Source organism: Phoxinus phoxinus, assembly GCF_949152265.1.
Source record: "Phoxinus phoxinus genome assembly, chromosome: 7".
Taxonomy (NCBI): domain Eukaryota; kingdom Metazoa; phylum Chordata; class Actinopteri; order Cypriniformes; family Leuciscidae; genus Phoxinus; species Phoxinus phoxinus.
Window position 1 is genome coordinate 32,974,795 of NC_136882.1, and position 18,182 is coordinate 32,992,976.

At 37.0% G+C, this 18,182-nt stretch overlaps 2 protein-coding genes across 10 annotated transcripts in view; one reads left to right on the forward strand and one right to left on the reverse strand.

The window, feature by feature from the left end:
- gulp1a (GULP PTB domain containing engulfment adaptor 1a) overlaps nucleotides 1-3,404 on the forward strand; it is a 50,475-nt gene extending 47,071 nt beyond the window's left edge. For 4 of the 9 annotated variants that reach the window (XM_079618419.1, XM_079618422.1, XM_079618421.1 and 1 more), the window contains one exon: nucleotides 1,379-3,404. In XM_079618419.1, the coding sequence (XP_079474545.1) occupies nucleotides 1,379-1,450 (72 nt within the window). In that variant the 3' untranslated portion in view covers nucleotides 1,451-3,404. The remainder of the gene's footprint in view (nucleotides 1-1,378) is intronic. The other 5 variants (XM_079618416.1, XM_079618417.1, XM_079618415.1 and 2 more) reach the window with 2 other exon arrangements.
- A 141-nt stretch (nucleotides 3,405-3,545) lies between these two features.
- col5a2a (collagen, type V, alpha 2a) overlaps nucleotides 3,546-18,182 on the reverse strand; it is a 31,306-nt gene continuing 16,669 nt past the window's right edge. The window contains exons 14-54 of the mRNA XM_079618412.1: nucleotides 17,269-17,322; nucleotides 17,035-17,079; nucleotides 16,836-16,889; nucleotides 16,677-16,721; nucleotides 16,529-16,582; nucleotides 16,257-16,355; nucleotides 16,084-16,128; nucleotides 15,904-16,002; nucleotides 14,721-14,774; nucleotides 14,436-14,543; nucleotides 14,280-14,333; nucleotides 14,105-14,203; nucleotides 13,942-13,995; nucleotides 13,749-13,847; nucleotides 13,621-13,674; nucleotides 13,164-13,217; nucleotides 13,022-13,075; nucleotides 12,879-12,932; nucleotides 12,727-12,771; nucleotides 12,540-12,638; nucleotides 12,090-12,197; nucleotides 11,934-11,987; nucleotides 11,414-11,467; nucleotides 11,273-11,326; nucleotides 11,123-11,176; nucleotides 10,916-11,023; nucleotides 10,762-10,815; nucleotides 10,630-10,683; nucleotides 10,372-10,533; nucleotides 10,185-10,292; nucleotides 9,865-9,972; nucleotides 9,728-9,781; nucleotides 9,531-9,638; nucleotides 9,387-9,440; nucleotides 9,166-9,273; nucleotides 8,977-9,030; nucleotides 8,787-8,894; nucleotides 8,400-8,706; nucleotides 6,521-6,702; nucleotides 6,090-6,332; nucleotides 3,546-4,834 (exon numbers count right to left, since the gene is read on the reverse strand). Of these exons, the coding sequence (XP_079474538.1) occupies nucleotides 4,688-4,834; nucleotides 6,090-6,332; nucleotides 6,521-6,702; nucleotides 8,400-8,706; nucleotides 8,787-8,894; nucleotides 8,977-9,030; nucleotides 9,166-9,273; nucleotides 9,387-9,440; nucleotides 9,531-9,638; nucleotides 9,728-9,781; nucleotides 9,865-9,972; nucleotides 10,185-10,292; nucleotides 10,372-10,533; nucleotides 10,630-10,683; nucleotides 10,762-10,815; nucleotides 10,916-11,023; nucleotides 11,123-11,176; nucleotides 11,273-11,326; nucleotides 11,414-11,467; nucleotides 11,934-11,987; nucleotides 12,090-12,197; nucleotides 12,540-12,638; nucleotides 12,727-12,771; nucleotides 12,879-12,932; nucleotides 13,022-13,075; nucleotides 13,164-13,217; nucleotides 13,621-13,674; nucleotides 13,749-13,847; nucleotides 13,942-13,995; nucleotides 14,105-14,203; nucleotides 14,280-14,333; nucleotides 14,436-14,543; nucleotides 14,721-14,774; nucleotides 15,904-16,002; nucleotides 16,084-16,128; nucleotides 16,257-16,355; nucleotides 16,529-16,582; nucleotides 16,677-16,721; nucleotides 16,836-16,889; nucleotides 17,035-17,079; nucleotides 17,269-17,322 (3,606 nt within the window). The 3' untranslated portion in view covers nucleotides 3,546-4,687. The remainder of the gene's footprint in view (nucleotides 4,835-6,089; nucleotides 6,333-6,520; nucleotides 6,703-8,399; nucleotides 8,707-8,786; nucleotides 8,895-8,976; nucleotides 9,031-9,165; nucleotides 9,274-9,386; nucleotides 9,441-9,530; nucleotides 9,639-9,727; nucleotides 9,782-9,864; nucleotides 9,973-10,184; nucleotides 10,293-10,371; nucleotides 10,534-10,629; nucleotides 10,684-10,761; nucleotides 10,816-10,915; nucleotides 11,024-11,122; nucleotides 11,177-11,272; nucleotides 11,327-11,413; nucleotides 11,468-11,933; nucleotides 11,988-12,089; nucleotides 12,198-12,539; nucleotides 12,639-12,726; nucleotides 12,772-12,878; nucleotides 12,933-13,021; nucleotides 13,076-13,163; nucleotides 13,218-13,620; nucleotides 13,675-13,748; nucleotides 13,848-13,941; nucleotides 13,996-14,104; nucleotides 14,204-14,279; nucleotides 14,334-14,435; nucleotides 14,544-14,720; nucleotides 14,775-15,903; nucleotides 16,003-16,083; nucleotides 16,129-16,256; nucleotides 16,356-16,528; nucleotides 16,583-16,676; nucleotides 16,722-16,835; nucleotides 16,890-17,034; nucleotides 17,080-17,268; nucleotides 17,323-18,182) is intronic.

Below are 18,182 nucleotides of genomic sequence, written 5' to 3' on the forward strand. Positions count from 1 at the left end.
ATTTATCCTCTGCATTTAACCCATCCAAGTTTAGTGCACACACATTAGGAGCAGTGAGTAGTACACACACACACACACACACACACACACACACACACACACACACACACACACACACACACACACACACACACACACACACACTTAACATGTTAAAGAGAAAATAAAGACTGAAATGAGCTTGAAAGTTAAAGCACAATGAACCATGCAAGAGAACGGAGTTCTTTATAACATGAAGGCCAAGTATGGTAACCCATGCTCTAAATTGGATGGGTTAAATGCAGAGAACAAATTCAGAGCACGCATTTGGAGCAGTGAGTAGTACACACACACACACACACACACACACACACACCCGGAGCAGTGGGCAGCCGTTTGCTGCAGCTCCCGGGGAAACCAGGAGTTTTATATGTGGATGCAAAACTTTTAAAAGAAGTGCTATGATTGCTTTTTTGTGAAGTATGCTTTGACCCTGATTAAAATAGACTAACATGCAGGAAATCTTGCATACAGAGCAGTTACATGAAACATTTATATAATTTGCTAGTTTTGCTCAACTAACAACTTAAATTTTCCATCTCTTTGCTTTCTTTCTGCTTGCAGCGGCAAAGATGGTTTGTATTTTGAGACAGTTTGATTTTTTTTTTTTCAGAAGGCATAAAGCTGAGGTCTAATTTGGCATGCTTAACCTTTTTAAATGGATAGTTCATAAAAAAAAAAAACTTCTGTCCATTTCTCACCCTCATTTTCTTCATGTCCACTTCTCTTTTCCATGCATTGAAAATAAATGGTGACTGGTCTTCTAAAGCCATAAAGTGGTTTTGTGTGAGGTTCAAACCAATTTGTTGAATCAGTTGTTTGTGATGGTAATATGCGTAATGTCATTGACAAACATAAATATGCACATATTCAAATTGGCCAAATTAAATGTAAGTGCTATGACAGAAGATTAACTTGGGGATTAAATTAAATAGGGTAAATTTCATTCTGTGGCTTTTTATCCTTTTTGAAGCTTGGTGGCCCCTAGTCACCATTCACTTACATTGTATGAAAAAAAAAGCAGTGTCAATATTCTGCTAAACGTCTCCTTTTGTGTTCCTTGGGACGAAAAAAAATCACACAGGTTTGGAGCAACATGAGTGTGAGTAAATGATGACAATTTTTATTATTATTATTTGAACTATCCCTGTAAATGACGCAATATGAATTATTTACATCCAAACTTTAAGCCCTGTGTCATTTTCATCTTCCTCATACCCTGCTTTAAAAAGTATTTTCACTTGTATAAATGTTTGTGTATAATGTGGGTGTTTTAGAAGGTTTTGGGTTGTTTAGATGTAATACTAAAAGACATTGGTTTTCCTGTTTTCCTCTCCAGGAGGGGTTCAAAATGGGACTAACAGTAGAGGGCACTGTCTTTTCCCTCGATCCACTAGAAGGTCGTTGCTGATGCCAAGAAGAAAGTTGTGTCACTTTCATGTTTGAAAACCACAAAACCATTTGTATTAAAGTGCCAAACTCGGGTTTACGGTCAAGATGTCAATGTTTTATCTTACATTTTTTTTAATGTATTTGCATTTTGAATTTGGTTTACAAAAAGTATATTGAGTAATCAGAAGCAGTAGATCACTATTTTTGTAAGAACTAAAACAAACTAGCAGTGTAGTTTTAACACCCCTTGCTTGTACAGGCAATGAAGGATGTAGAAAGTATGTCCAATTGCACAGTCTGTGTCAAAGTTTCATAATTCATCAAATTCTTGAAGCTTTTGTTACACATAGCCTACAAACCGCATTTTTATATCTCTATGGCATATTACAATTCATACAATCCATAAAACATTGTCATTTATAGAGAGCTCCCTTTATTTTGTAACTTTATTTTTAACAATTAATGTTTTAACATAAATCATAACCACACTTCTTTTTATCAGATAACATGTAAAATGATGATATTGTTTTTGTTGAAATGTGGATCCATTTAAATACAGTATTTTTTAACTGAACAGCAGTGCCATAAATTGTAAGACTGAGCTATTTCCACATTAACATGTACTTGTATTGCAGTTTAATTTTATATTACATATTTTAGTATACTCTTGCACAAGGAAGCACTTTGGAAGAGCTCTGTTTGTGTTATTGTTCATTCAGTTTATAAGCATTATTTTAGCCTTTGCTGGTGTAGTCATTAAAAGAAAACAGTACATATTCTCTGTGTAAGTTGTTTTGTAACATGTCTGTTTTAAACCTTTACCTGCATTTAATATATAAAAATATGTATGAAATGTTTTTGGTTTTTTGGTCGCTCAACAAATTGTCACTCACATGCTATAGTGTTTAAGTAATTTATTTCAAGTGGAAGATATTGTATAGAAATCAGAAAATACAATGTAAAGAAATTGTAATATTACAGTAAAATAATCATTGTATACTTGAGCACCATTCATTTTCAGTACACACTTTTGTGTGTGCTTTTATTTTTTAAATATACTCTTTAAAATTAGCATAAAAGCTTAACATGTGGTTTTCCGCCCCATTATAATTCATGATTTCTTTTCAAATTCAAAATGTAATTTGGCTCAATTATGTATTGTTTTGTGTGCTGTTCATCAGTGTGTCTTTCCGAAGAGCACCACATTCTTCTCGAATTGTGGCTCTTTCCCATCGTTCGAATGTTCAACAAAAGTGTTTTTCCTTAGTCGTCCTGCACCAAGATATTTCAAACAGTGCAATTGTTGTAGAGACCTGTAGAAAGTCTGTCTGAAGAACATACAAGGCATAATAACATTCTCATTGGATTCATAAAAGCACGCTTCCTGTTAATTAAAGGTGCAATAGGTGATTCTCTATAGAAACATTTGTTGTTATGCAGGTTGAAATTCTCCTCATATCCTGATAGCAATCACTATGTTAAGGGGTCTAAATGTTATAAATATAGATTGTCTGTGGACCATAAAATGTTCGTTCAATCATTCCATTCGGTCCGAATGCAATGATAATGTGTTCCCTGTCAGTCAACGTGTACATTGCATACCACTGAGCAGCCTGTTTGTGCAGACATACGCTATCAGCGCATTCACGTACGCTGTGCAGACAGAGCAAAAATGCCAGGCAGACAGCAACAACTGACACATGATGTAATCCAATAACGTTGTCTCTGTTTATCTCGCTTCTGGTCTGTGCGCGTTCAAGAGTTTTGGAGGAGGCGTGACTTTGGACGGCGATTAGCAGTGAGGCTGAGATCGTATGCTTTCAATGCTAGCAGGCTAAAGTTAGCATTTTCGAGATCACCTATTGCACCTTTAAATAGTTTTTTTGCACCTCCATAAACACTTTTAATTTATCAAAGCAGTCCCCATGATCCTAGACATTTATGGTTCTGATCTGAGAATTATACTTAAATGATTTTTACACTTAATATTATCCCTGCCATTTCTTATTTGCTCAAAGCAAAAATAAAAATAATCAAAAATAATAATCACAATAAAAACATTCCGACAAATTTTAACACAACGGCACAAATAAATCACTCTAGCAACTTCGATATAATGAAACAAAGCAGTATCTTACATTTTTATTCATAAAAAATATATTTTCATGCTTAAAAGGTGAGTAAAGAAACAAGCATTTTGAAAAAAAGAGGAAGAAAATTTTTGATTCAATAAAATGGCAAATGCTAATGTTTAATTTGCAAAGCAAATACATGAGATTAGCTTCAAAGCCATACCAAATGGCTTAAAAGAGTTCTGAAATAGAATAAAAGAATAATAAAAGAAGAAAAGCGTAAGAATGATAGGTATACCTGCATGCTTTAGAAATTTATTTAACAGCTCCAGCATTTTACTATATTGTGCCTTTTACCTTTACAACATAAAACTAATGCAAGGGCTACTTTTAGGTCACTATAGGACAAATATCAATCCTGCATTGCACTTGTGGTATACTTGGATAATTGTTTTTTATTTGGGGAAAGAGAAATAACAATGCACCTTTTAACAAAACAGTCGGATGCATTTCATTTTATTTGCATTTCCTTACCCTGCTTTGTACTTTTTGATGAGAGAAATACAACCAGTCGTACAGCCCCTTCTCAATTCACGTACAGCAAGTCTGTTGTCAACTTTCGCCAGTTTATAGAAACGAGGTAGCTTGCAGTAATGAATAAATGTTTTCATCTTTAATTGTAAATTCAGTATGAAAGTAATTACAAGGTGAATGTTCAAGAGTGCAGTTATGGGAGTCAAAAAATACTCAACTGAATGTAAACTTCCTCTATAGCACCATTTGTGTAAAAATGTTCCTCTATAGCATTCATGTTTGTAAAAATAATACAAAAAAAAACATACTTTAATGAAAACAGGCAAATCCAGATCATTTTAATTGCAAATAGTGTTGGTACAGTGTGTAGTGTCATTACTCTATTGCTTGCAATGGCCATGTCAATTTAAAACAGCAGTTGATGGATAGTCTTGTAGTATAAAAAATCTGTTGAATTGAATTTCTTTTTTCAGGGGACCATTCTATAAAAACCTTGTGGAGCGGTTGTTTTCTTGAAACGCTTGGAAGGCACAATAAATATCTAGCTAAAGGGCCAGAAAAGTCCAATGCTCTGTATGTACAAGGCTGATCTCGTCAGCAGTCGCTTTAAGAGTCTCAGGATTCTCTTCAATGCATCTCTACTCCTTGATTTACAAGAAGCACACAGGTCCGATATCAATACCAAACTCCTGGTCTGAACCTCCAATGTCCACAGGTGCAATATCCACAACAGGTAGTCTTGCTGTTTTCTGGGTCCTGTATTCAAACACCGTCTTGCCCCACTTACCATTTGCTTGCTGTGAAGAGAAAAACATTTAACATTAATGTAGGTTTGTATGGGGGCACTTGTAATGTTATGAGGTATCTTGGACAGTCCTGATACTGTATGTGCATGTGTGTTAAATCTAACTCAACTTTCTATGGCTCTGTTCCAAAACCTAGCAAACTGTCTACATAGTTCCCGATATGAAAGCTATTCCAGAAGGTAAGCAGCATAACTATAAAATACCTATTTTTGGATAAATTCTAAGGCAACATTACTTTCAAATAATTATTATGTTTATTAATGTTTTGTTAGCTTAGCAACATGCTAAAATAAACTAGTGCTAATTGTTTTGATGCTGGGTCGCTGTCTATGCAGAGTGTCTTAAAACCTGTCCTCACTTACAAGGTACATTTTTTAGTTAGGCTGCCTTAAGCCCCGTTCACACCACCAGCGACACGCAGCAACAAAGCAACACAATCCAATTCATTTTTAAGGAAGCGCAGGCGACTTCCGGCGACACGAGCGACAGTGAACGTTGGCGACAGAATGTAGGCGCGTCAAGCGATGTGAGACAAGCGACAAAAGTTCAGAAATTTCAACCTTATGCAAATTAGAAGATTTCGCTAGCGACAACCAATAGGAGTTAAGACTGTAGCTCACGTCACCGTCTCGAGTGCAGGCATGGCAGGACAGAGTTCCAGAGGGATTTCACTGCTTTATATGATTTGACTATAACCACATTAATGGATATAAGAAAATTATGTGGAAAAGTGAGTTTGATTCATACATTGATAGTTTGTGCGTTATATTATTTGATGTAAGTATATGTACATGTAATGTACAGTTTCTCCTACATTATGTTGATTATTAGGGACAAGAAAATGTATTAATTGTAAATTTTTGACAGTATGAGTTAATTTGTTGATAGATCGATTGTTAGTCTAGTTAATGATTTAATGCACTGAGCACTGCTGTGGACAACACTCTCCAACAGCAGAACCCTACTTTTAATTATTTAAGTTTAATTCCTAGTCAAATTAGAATTGTATTTATCACTTGTGATTGTATTTTCTATAGATATGGACAGACGTGCAGTCTACCAATAACATTAGAACGACAGCACTGGGAACGCCCACACGCTACTCACAGTACAGGGACTAGCGACGAAGTTGCTGGCGGTATAAACGGGGCTTTAGAAAATGTAGGCAGTGGAGAGCAAGACAACGTACTAGGTTTTGAAAAAGGGCTTATGCTTTTATACAAAGGATGTTCTGCAGTGTACTTACTGAGCAGCTGTCCTCAAGGACCGTGTATCTAAAGCGGTTATTTCCCTCAGCTTTGAGCTCTAGATCATTTGCAGCTTTAAGGATGACTGCTTTCTTGAGGTTTCCAGATGATTCATCCTTGTAGCCCACAGTGTTCTTGCAGTGGTAAGTGATAGTTTGTGATGCCTCTTTGGAGAGCAGACGGATGAAAGTCATCTGAACTGTGACAGTGTTGGCTGGCTGGTCTTTGTTCCCGTAAGTGAACTTCACAAAGATATAAAAATAAATAAATAACAGGCACGTACAGTTTTATGTAATTGATAAATCAAATTTTTTCTTTCCACATAATGTTATCTTATACCAAATACTATAGCAGTAATTGAGCTAATTAAGTAATTATACAAATTACATAATTAAAATATAATTTCATAGGAGTGGCTAAACGTGCTTACATATGTTCCTCCATTCATGTTGGCTCCAAACCACACAGGTTTTTTCCCTGGGGAACTCCACCATGACTTTCGGGGGATGCTGGAGGGGATTGCGGAGATGCACGTCTCTCCAGTGTCCATATTGCAATGAATTTTAATGGCGTCCTCTGCACTGCCCTGGTTTGGATCGACCCAGTATTCACCTATGATGCAGAGATGAAACATTTGGGGATGTTTGTTTTTACAAGTGTCTGTAACATTTTATAATAAGTATACAGTAATAAAGTATTTACAAATAATTTGCAAACTATAGTTAATGTATAGTGTATAAACTAGTTAATACATTAATGGACTACGGTATATACAAACACTAAGTTCTTCATTCACTGTCACCAATTAACAAATTATTATTGTTCAATTAGCTCATAAAAAAAGTTAGTTTTTTAGCTTATTTTTAACACCTTTTTTAAAAGTCCCCCTGTAGTCAATAATTGTATCCCTTACAACTCATTTTTGATCACCAAAATTACATATTTAAAAGTTTTGTCCTGTGAAAAGAAATTTCTTCATGCCTTAAAATAGCTTGAATGTATCTCTACATACTTGTTTAATTTAGTATACACGGACACATGAATATGCTAATTAGCCCCGCCTCCGCTCACACCAGCTCAGAGATCCACTCAGCCAACTTTACTGAAGTAAACGCTGCACAATTTTAGCGCTCTTTACAAAGTCGGACAGACTGTTATCAAACAGCTAATAATGTTGCTAATGTTACACAAACCATGTTCCCGTTCGCCATCTCAGAGTCAGACAGTTGCCTTCTAAAAAATCTGTATCCTTAGAAACGCTTTGAACAACTTATAAAGGCATATAGTTCATCATAACATCGTCATATACATCATACACCCGCTATATTGCTGAATCTATCCGATTTTTCATATTGACAGAAAAAATACCAGGATAACCTGGCTTCTCTTGAGACTACCCTGCTTCGCAGCATAGTAATGATATGCTAAAGCCTGCCCCTACGTTGACGTGATGGCTTAGGTAGTTTGGGACGTCAGATACACCAGCGATTTCAAACCAATGTTTTTGAGACTGTCTTTAGATCACTGCAGTTTTAAATACTCTGCAATGGTGTTGACTTATGAATTTGTACATGGTTTGTCTTAAAGCATATTAAAAACACCAGATATATATAAACAACAATGTGCTTGATTTGCACCACAGGGGGAATTTAAGTGCTTTAAACCAACCTTTATGAGACATTAATTGCATTAGTATTAAGAGTTCCTTAAAATGTACATTAAGCCTATCCCCAAAGCTATAACCACTAATTTTTTTATATATATTTTTAAATTAAATAACATAATGCTGTCGATATGAAATACTTACAAATACTCATTAGATCAAGTTGTTAAAATCCATCAGTTAGCTGACTGAATGTACAGTTTGTACAGTATGAAAATCATTATTTCTATGGAAAGTCCCCATAAAATGGAAACCCAACGCATGTGTGCATGCATAATGTATTTGTAAACTCGATTAATGTATTTGTCGATATGAAATACTTACAAATATTCATTAGATCAAGTTGTTAAAATCCATCAGTTAGCGGACTGAATGTACAGTTTGTACAGTATGAAAATCATTATTTCTATGGAAAGTCCCCATAAAATGGAAACCCAACGCATGTGTGCTTAATGTATTTGTAAACTTCTTAAGGAACACTGAATATTAACTCAATTAATACCCAATAAATAACAGGCACGCACTTCTAATGAGCCTCAGTTGGTATACAGTATGTAGGCCACTGAGAGTTTACCAAATAAGTGGCCAAATACTTCATACAGTTGGTTATAATGAATTACATGCCTGTGCAATACTATTAACTTACCACTCTTTTTTTGAGGGTAGCATTGTCTCAAGTCCTCACAAGTTCTGGCAGGATGCTTTCTACTACCGTCAGGGCTACGCATGCTATCAATCTGGCTGCTCAGAGCCTTCAAAGTAGCCTGCACTCCAGGATCAGCTTGGAACATGGCTGTAGAGTTACTTTTGGGAAGAGCCTCATCCTCACTGAACTCCGGGGGAGGAGGACCCGCATCATAATCTTGAGGCCCACCAAAAAAATCTTCCATAGCCGCAGTGGGAGGTCCAGGAGATCCGGGAAGGCCAGGTGGGCCAGGCTCTCCAGGAGGTCCCTAAGCATGATGACAAAAATAAGTGAGCACCTACCGGTAAGTTGTAATACTATGTGAGATGGCATGACAGTTTCACTTGCCTCTGGTCCAATATCACCACTAGTCCCTCTTGAACCAGGAGGTCCCATAGGTCCAGGCTGTCCAACGTACCCTTCCTTTCCAGGTGGCCCAGAGGGCCCGGGAGGTCCCTGTGTGATAAATGATTTATTTGACATCAATCACCCTTTGACTAGTTGTAAATCACTCGCATTAAACAAGTTGATCACATACCCTTTGTCCGCTTGGACCAACAATGCCTGTGCCTCCCTGTTCTCCAGTAGTGCCCTAAAAATGAAATAAATGTAAAATGTTATAATGGGAAAATAAACCTTTATTGTTTTATAATATATATTCAATTATTTATAGACTGGGCACAGATGATGCACACTTTGAAAAACCTTTCTCTTTATTATAACTTACAGGTGGTCCAGGAAGACCTTGTAAGCCTGCAAATCCTCTGTGACCCTTCTGTCCTCTTTCTCCATGGTCACCCAGATCTCCCTTATCTCCCCTTGGTCCTTGTGGTCCCTTAAATAGATAGTTGGAAATGAAGGAGCAGTTGTGGTGTTTTTATCAGCAACTTCATGGTAAATAAAGCCTTTCTAATTATGTCATATTGTGCTATTTAATAGATTTCTCACTATGAGTCCCCGTTTTCCAGCAGGACCTGGAGGGCCAGAGGGTCCTTTTGAACCCTGATAAGACAGTGTGAAAAAAACATAAGCTGAAAATGCTTTAGAGATGTCATTATAGCATACATTAAATATAAAGAATTTGAGACCTACCGTCTCTCCTCTCTTTCCAATGCCTCCAGTTGCACCGACAGGACCGGGGGAACCAGGTTGTCCTACAGATCCAATCAAACCCTCTGGGCCTGAATCTCCTCGATCACCCTTTAAAAATTAAGCAACTCTGTAATATTTGCTCAAACAACTTGAATTAAAGATTCAGACGTGGGTCAATTGATGTTTTTGGGTCTCACCTGGGCTCCTATGACACCTTCCTTTCCTGGAGGGCCATCAGATCCAGCGGGTCCCTAATGATCAAAATTTGCATTAGCATTGTATTAAATAAGTGATATACTGTATTTATGTAACCATTATGTTCAATTTATTTTACATCGGGTCCAGGATCCCCCCGAGGTCCATTAGCGCCAGGCACTCCAACTGGGCCAGAAGGTCCTTTGTCTCCTGGGGCTCCTGATGTGCCCTGTTTTCCTGGAGGACCCTACATGAGACAGTCGTGAGCAAGCAGATTAGAGGAGGTCTTATAAAAATGAAGTTATCTCAGATCTAATTTAATATGTAAACCATTAGAGAACAGTAAACTATTACCTGAGGCAAAACTCAATTTCTATTCAATATTTATTTAATATTTTAACATGTAACAACTAGCCATATTCTTTAATAATGCAGAATGTTTTTTTAATGGATACTAACAGCTGGTCCAGGGAGTCCCGGCATTCCACGTTCTCCTCTTTGACCAGGAAGGCCTACAATTCCTCTTTGTCCCGTTGTTCCAGCAGGACCTGGTGGACCATCAGGTCCCTAATGGAAATAACCGTTAAGATTCTGGTCCTTGTTTTTACATTTAGTATTTTAGTTGAGAAACGACTGGTGCCCTTACCGGTGGTCCATCTTCTCCAGAATCTCCTTTGTCTCCAGTGCCTCCAGCAGGCCCAGAGGGACCTCTCTCTCCCTGGCGTCCCGGGGGTCCATGGTCTCCTCGAAGACCAGGTGGACCCTCTTTTCCAGGAAGACCAAGTGGACCTGGCTCACCAAGAGGACCCTAAAGAAAAACAAATACTTAAGGGTTTGAAAAATGTTTAGAGTTTTCTTAATTTCAGATTTGTAATTGTAAACTTCTGTAGTCGATGCAACATACCGTTGGACCAGGTGGGCCAACTCTTCCAGCAGATCCAGGGAAACCTGTTGGGCCCTAAAAAGTATGAGGTATGTTAACTGACTAGTCATTCAAAATGCATTATGCAGTAATTGTTATTACAGCTACACTTACAGGTGCGCCCTGTGTTCCTCTACCACCCTTTGGTCCAGCCACACCAAATTGACCCTGTAGTCACACATATTAGAGGGAGATGATTAATTTACTAGCATCTTCATAGCATCTTCTAAAAAATAAAAATAAAACTTTTATGGAAGTATTTGATCACCTGTGGTCCTGGAGGACCAGACAACCCTTGAGGGCCAGGAGATCCAGCATCACCCTTTTGTCCAGGCTCCCCTGGTGGTCCTTTCACACCGGGCTGACCATCAATACCCTGTTGTTTTGAAAGTGTACCATGTTTAGAACCGGTTTACTCACTGACCTGAAAAAAGCTTAGAGCATATAAAATCAAACTATCTTGAATTTTACTTACAGGTGGTCCAACAAAGCCTACAGCACCTATTGGCCCAGGTTCACCACGGGATCCCTTGGTATTAGCACAAAAATGTGTTAATAAATTTAAATATTCAGCCAATTTGAAAGATTGTTGCCTTCTGTATTTTAGTGTCAAATATCAACTCACTGGCATTGCTCTTGATCCTTGAGGTCCAGGTGGTCCCTTAGGGCCTGCTTCTCCCTGTTAAAATACTTTGTTAGAATTAAGTGGTCCTTAAAAGAAAACAATATTGCGTTACAATATAGACAATAATATGATGCTATGTACCTTTTCACCACTTGGACCAGCCGGTCCTGAGGGGCCAAGAGGGCCTGTCAAGCCCTACATGAGAAAGGCAAAATGTCAGTATGAGATTATCCTTTAATGCATATCAAGCATGAGTTATGAAGAATCTTTTTGTGTGTGCATGTGTGATCGGGCCTGCTTGAACAAGTCTTGTACAGCTCATTCTCTGTTTGATTACTAACATGAAATTTTGTCTAGCTTCATATTGAGACTTATGCTTTCTTTCAATTTTTGTCAGTCTTGAAATGTTCCTTTCAAATATAATTCACAGATGATAATCACAGAGAGATAAATTAAAGCGGTTCTCAACTAGTTTTGTTGAAGAGAAATAATAAAAATTACATCTAAATAAGAATAGTCAAAATTGGCTATTATCATAGCTAATTAATTTTATTCATTTCATTTCATTTTTATTGTTTGGTACTATCAGAATGACTTTCAACCCATCAGTTGAGAATAACTAAGATGTTTTAAAAATGGGATAATGCTTGATGGTAATTACCCTTGCACCGTCACTTCCTGGAGTTCCCTCTGATCCTTTCTCTCCAATAGCGCCCTAAATGTGTGGGAAGAGGTTAATTTAAAAATAAAAACGACACTGTGCAAATATCTATGTACGTGTACTACATATTGAAAATCCAATTGCATTACTACTCACTCTGTCTCCTTTTGGACCAGGTGGGCCAGAGATCCCTCTTTCACCTGGCATTCCCTGCAGACCAGGAGGGCCTGGATCACCCAATGTACCAGTCGGCCCAGGGCTACCCTACAAAAAATTGAGTAGAATGCTGAATTAGCATTTTAAAGCTTTAAAAAAAAAAATCTTATCTTAATGACATATTTCCGGATTATACGTTCACCTGCATAGTAAAACAAATGAAATGTGCCTATTTCTAAAGGTGTATTGTGTTTTCTGTATACAGTAAGTTAAGCTCCATCAACAATCGGGGATGTTGCTGATCACCACAGAAAATCATTTTGACTCATTTGTTAGATTGCTAAAACAAACACTTCCCATTGAAAACTTTGGGCCATATTATTGTGAAATTATTTAAACAAATAAAGTCTTATTACTGATAATAAACACTTAAACATAATTTAGTTCTACCTTTGGACCATCAGGGCCAGGTGCTCCTGGGATACCTTTGGCTCCAGACAGACCAGCAGATCCCAGCTCTCCTCTCTCTCCCGGAATTCCACGTTCACCCTGTTAAATGCATAGACTGACCATTAAATACATGTCTTGACATCAACAATGTGTGTTTACAGAAGTGACAGGTAAAACCAGAACTTACCCGTGGCCCAATTTGGCCGACAGGGCCAAGCTCACCAGGGATACCCTTGAAAAGAGCAACAGGGAATTAGCACAATTTTATGCTATTTGTCCCTTTTTTGTCATATTTTTTCCCAAGAATTTGTCATATGATATGTGTTGAACTAACTGTACCTGATCACCAGGTTTTCCTCCCTCTCCAGGAGCTCCTGCTGGGCCCGGCAAACCCTGAGAAACAAGTAAGGAGATATTATAAAAGAGCTCAATAACAAGAAAGAAAATAATTATTTTGAATGATTAAGTCATTGATCAAGCACCTGGAAGCCATGCATTCCGGGAGGTCCCTGTTCACCTCTCTCCCCTGCTGTACCCTGAAAATCATTTAAAAAAATAGATTGTTGGACTCTAATTGTACTTTCTAACTGAAAATATAATAAAGAGACAAAATAGCACACTTACATGTGGACCTGGTGGACCAGCCGGGCCTACTTCTCCATCTTTCCCAGGTGGGCCCTACGAAAAAGTCAAAGTTGAAGGGAAGATGTATATTTTGAGAATGTTAAATATTAGCGGAGGTTGACCATAAAACATAGCTGCCATTATGTTACGGAGCGGCTACGACCAGGGCATCGCAATTTGGTTGCTTGGATGTTCTGAGACTTTTTTGCATGTTGCTATGCAGTTGACTTGGGTGTTGCAAAGCCAAAAGTAATTCTGTATGATTGTATTGTCTAGAAGGCACAAAATGTTTCTCCAGAATGTCTGTAGCAAAGTCATGCGCTCGTGTTTAATGCTTTGTGTTTTATTTATTTATTTATTTTTACTAAAAATAGTAATAGTATGAGCAATAGTAATAGTAATTCTTGCTTTATATAATTACACCAATGATTACTGCGAGCAAACTGCTGTTACTCACCCTCTGCCCAGGAACTCCAGCAGATCCCTGCTCACCTGCCTTTCCTGGATCCCCCTAAATTATTGTTACAATTATAAGTTTTGAACATATAAGCAATAAATTAATAAATAAATGAAAATTCTACTCACGCTAAAACCCTTTGGGCCTATCGGTCCCATAGTTCCGGGAGGGCCTCTTGTTCCAGTTGACCCTGCAGGCCCTGGCCGCCCATCCTCACCTGGACCACCCTGTAGAAAGGTGAATGGAAACATTTCTTTATTTGCTGTTAAAAATGTGGATATTTTATTCCAGCTATGAATGGAAAACATCAGATAAATGTACCAGTGGTCCTGGCTTTCCTTCGGCACCCTGAACTCCAGGTGTCCCTGTCAAACCCTGAGAGAAAGAGGATGAAAAAAAGAAATCAATTAGAGCTGTATTTGAAGGAGTTGTTGCCCTTAACTTTTCTATTATAAAGATACATCGCATTACAAATTGAACTTACTCTTGCACCTGGTAGACCTGGTTCACCTGTTCTCCCTGGATCTCCAGTAGAGCCTTTAGGGCCAGAGGTTCCTGTAATTCCACGGTCACCTTGAGCACCCTTAGATGAGTATGAACAAAAGTATTATTTCATTATTCAGCCAATTATATTCAACTTGTTAATAGTCTCTAATTACCTTTGGACCCTGTAAGCCATCTTGACCAGGGAAGCCTCGGTTTCCAGGTGCCCCCTAAATTAGGCAATAAAACCCCCATGAAAACAGAGTTGGTTTTGCAGTTACAATCACGTCAGTTTGCTATAGCATAGGCAATAAAAGGAAAACTAGACTCACTCTCTCGCCAACAGGTCCAAGAGGGCCAACAGAGCCGGGATCTCCTCTGGTTCCACGTTTTCCTTCTTCTCCCTGAGGTCCAATTACTCCCTGTGACCCTGGTGGACCCTATGACAAAGGTAATTTGTGTCTTTAAAAAACACTAGTCCTAGTTTTTTACTAGTTAGAAAAGTTTTGTAATGCAAAAAAATAAGGTGGTGCACAAATTGCATATACTTAACCATTAACATGAAAAAAATTGGGAAACCGTTATATGGGTTTACACTATTATCAACCAAAACTTACAGGTTCTCCTTTAGGTCCAAGCTCTCCTTTAAATCCAGGAACACCAACATCTCCCTAAACACAAAACAAAACAAAAGGCTGATTGGAGATCATTAGTTTAGTGTAGTACACATATAGTACATATATATGATGGAGTGATTCTATAATTGGAGATAAAATCTATAATTGGAGATACATTTTGCATGTAAAACAATTAAGGTAAAAAACTGTTCACTAACAGAAATTCTTTTTTCCTTCTTCTACTTCCTCTTTTACTTTTAACGGGGGGAAAAAACTATTTCTGTATTGTTTGACAACTCTATTACTGTCTATTCTCTTACATACTGTCAACAGTGTTACTCTACCTTGGAAAATGTAAACTTTTTAACCGAAATCTACTCTTGCTAGCATAAATGCTAAGAGCACATGGCACTAGTGAAATAATGATAAAAAATACTTTTAAACAACCCACTGTGTGATCAGTGAAAAATTCTGATTTCATTTAGATATTGTGGAAATAATTTTGACGTTTTACAAAATAGCTCCTGGTGTTTTTAGATTAAAATATTTTCTCAGAAAGAGCACACATACCTTTCAGTGCTTCAGATCTTATCAGTGAGAGAAAGTGACATAATTTCCTGTATCTTACATAGTTGTGGTGTGGGAGATAATTCCCCCAATTTAAAGGCAAAGTATGGTACAGTAACAGAATTGACGCACGATTTATGGACACAAAAGATAAAAGTTATTTTTAACCAATTTAATGTTGTAGAATTAGGAAAATTAATAATACTATTTAGGGCTTTTATAAATAAAATAAATGAAATATTACCAAAATAAAAGTAAAATTAAACATTTTGATTACACAATGATACATGATAGTAAAATACACAGACTAATTCGGACAACAAGAAATCATGATTTTCAACTATATAAGACACTTTTTACAGAAAATATTATATTATAGCCTGTAACATCTTGTGATCCATAACAAAGAGTAACAGATGATTTTTTATTTTTTATTTTTTTATAACCATTTGAAAAAAAGCAGAAAAGACTTTGGACACCAAATGCAATTATAGAATCACCCAATATATATATATATAGTACAATACACATTGTATCATGATTTATGTTATATGATAACAATAAATCTTCAGTCCATAAAAGAAATATGCCACAACGTGAATGAAGAATGCCGTACCCCTGAACCTTTGATCCCAGGCTGTCCAGTGCTTCCCTGAGGTCCGGGTGGGCCATTTGGACCAAGCAAACCAACAGGACCCTGAGGACCAGCAACTCCCTGGAGAAAATCATATTTTGTCAGTTGCCAATATCTGCATTCGTAATGCATAATATTTTAACATTTAACATCATAACATACCACTGGCCCTTTGGAACCTGGACCACCATCAGTGCCCAAAGGCCCCTGAAAAATTCAGAATCATGTTTAATTTGCATTACAGATGAACAAAAATAGATAGATAAATAAATAATAAATAAATAAAAGGATTTGCGATCATGGACTGGTGTACAAATTGAGTATCTCAAACATACTTGTAGTCCAATTGGTCCAGATCTGCCTTGATGTCCTGTCTCTCCTCTCTGTCCCTGCGGTCCCTCTGGTCCCCTCACACCTGTAGGTCCTGGTTGGCCCTGCAAAGCAATTATATTTCTTTTTAATACCAGATTTACCAACGTTTTAATGTTCAGCTGAACTATTACAATTTATTAAAATATATAAAGGTATCATTGGTAGCTACCTACATACAGTATATACTTAATAAATGATTTAAAAAAAAGCAAATGTATAGAGTCTCATTGCCAACCTTCATGCCTGGAGTTCCAGGATACCCTTGGGCACCATTAATTCCCAAAGGACCCTTAAAACAATTAAACAGTTAGAAATTAGCATTATTAGGTTTGCAGTTGCTTGGTATTTCACACTTTATCTTTTGGTTGATTAAAATGTTTTACCATTGGACCTGGTTTTCCAACATTTCCTTGACCACCACGCATACCCTGAAATATAAAAGAAAAAGATCATTAAAAGTGTTAAGAATAATAAGAAAACCAATACAGCTCTGACTTAAGTCATCTGAAGAATGGTATCACTCTTAATGTTTTTGCCCTCACCGGTGTGCCACTAGGGCCTGGACGTCCTCTTTCTCCTGACATTCCCCTAGGACCCTGCATTCAACAATAGGCCATTTTACTTTTATGGAAATAAGGCTAGAAGCATTTGTGGCAATGTAAGAATGAAGAACGTCTGGATTCACATCAATAATGATTTTTGTTTAATTGAAGTTTGTGTTGTATTGTGTTGCAGTCTTACCATAGAACCAGGGGCACCCATTGCACCGGATCCACCAGATTCACCCTAAAATAATAATAAATAATATAATATATGGTGAATGTACTAAGAAACATGAAATGGTTAATACAATCACATTTAATATGTGTGTGTATATGAATAGACAACTGTGAAGTACTCAAATACAGTCTGCAGGTTTAAAAGCTAGGTTCTATAATGAGTGGCTACTTCATAATGAAATTGCAAAAACTGAACCTTTGATCCCAAAGCTCCACGTTCTCCTTTAAGACCAGATGGACCTTGGTGCCCCTGAATTATGAAAGGAAATAACATTTATTGATTATTTTTTTGGTACACTCCATCTACAAACCTAAAATAAATAATAGGAATAAAATTTGAACTGGTGACTTGAAAATCATTCTTTGTACAAACTGCAAAATATTTTTTTTCTCAACCAAGTGAACAATAATTGGGTTGGTGCTTGTGCAAAATAAGCTGCGATTACAAACATGATTTCGTTTTTGCAGGTGTTTTTATGTGGCGTGAGCATTCAAGAGAAAACTGATGGCCTGATGGATGATCTGTAAGTAATTCCAAAACGATGTTTTGAAAATGTAAGCAAACTCAATAATAGATCTACAGAGCAAGAGAATGAGATTCTAACACTTGACAAAAGTGGTAGGATTTTGAAAGAGCATATAAATCAATGCTTCTACTTTGTATTCTTTTGGTAACACTTTAGTTTAGGGTCCAATTCTCACTGTTAACTTGCTTATTAACATGCATATTACTAGGATATTGTTTGTTTATTAGTACCTAAATCCTACCCGATGCCTAAACTTAACGACTACCTTACTAACTATTAATAAGCAGTAATCAGGAGTTTATTGAGGCAAAATCCGTTAATAGTTAGTTAATAGTAAGAATTGGACCCTAAACTAAAGTGTGACCATTATTTTTTTATTTAAGTTGTCACACATTAGCTTATTTGATCAGTAACCTGTAGGAAAGCACTTTAGTTTTAAACCTAACCTTAACCCATGTAGTTACCTTATATTACCAGTACTTTTTGTGGTAACTACAATGTAATTACACTGTAAGTACATGTACTGCTAAATAAAGTGAAACCTTTCAATATAGATTAAGAATGTTGGACCCCACAGTATGCG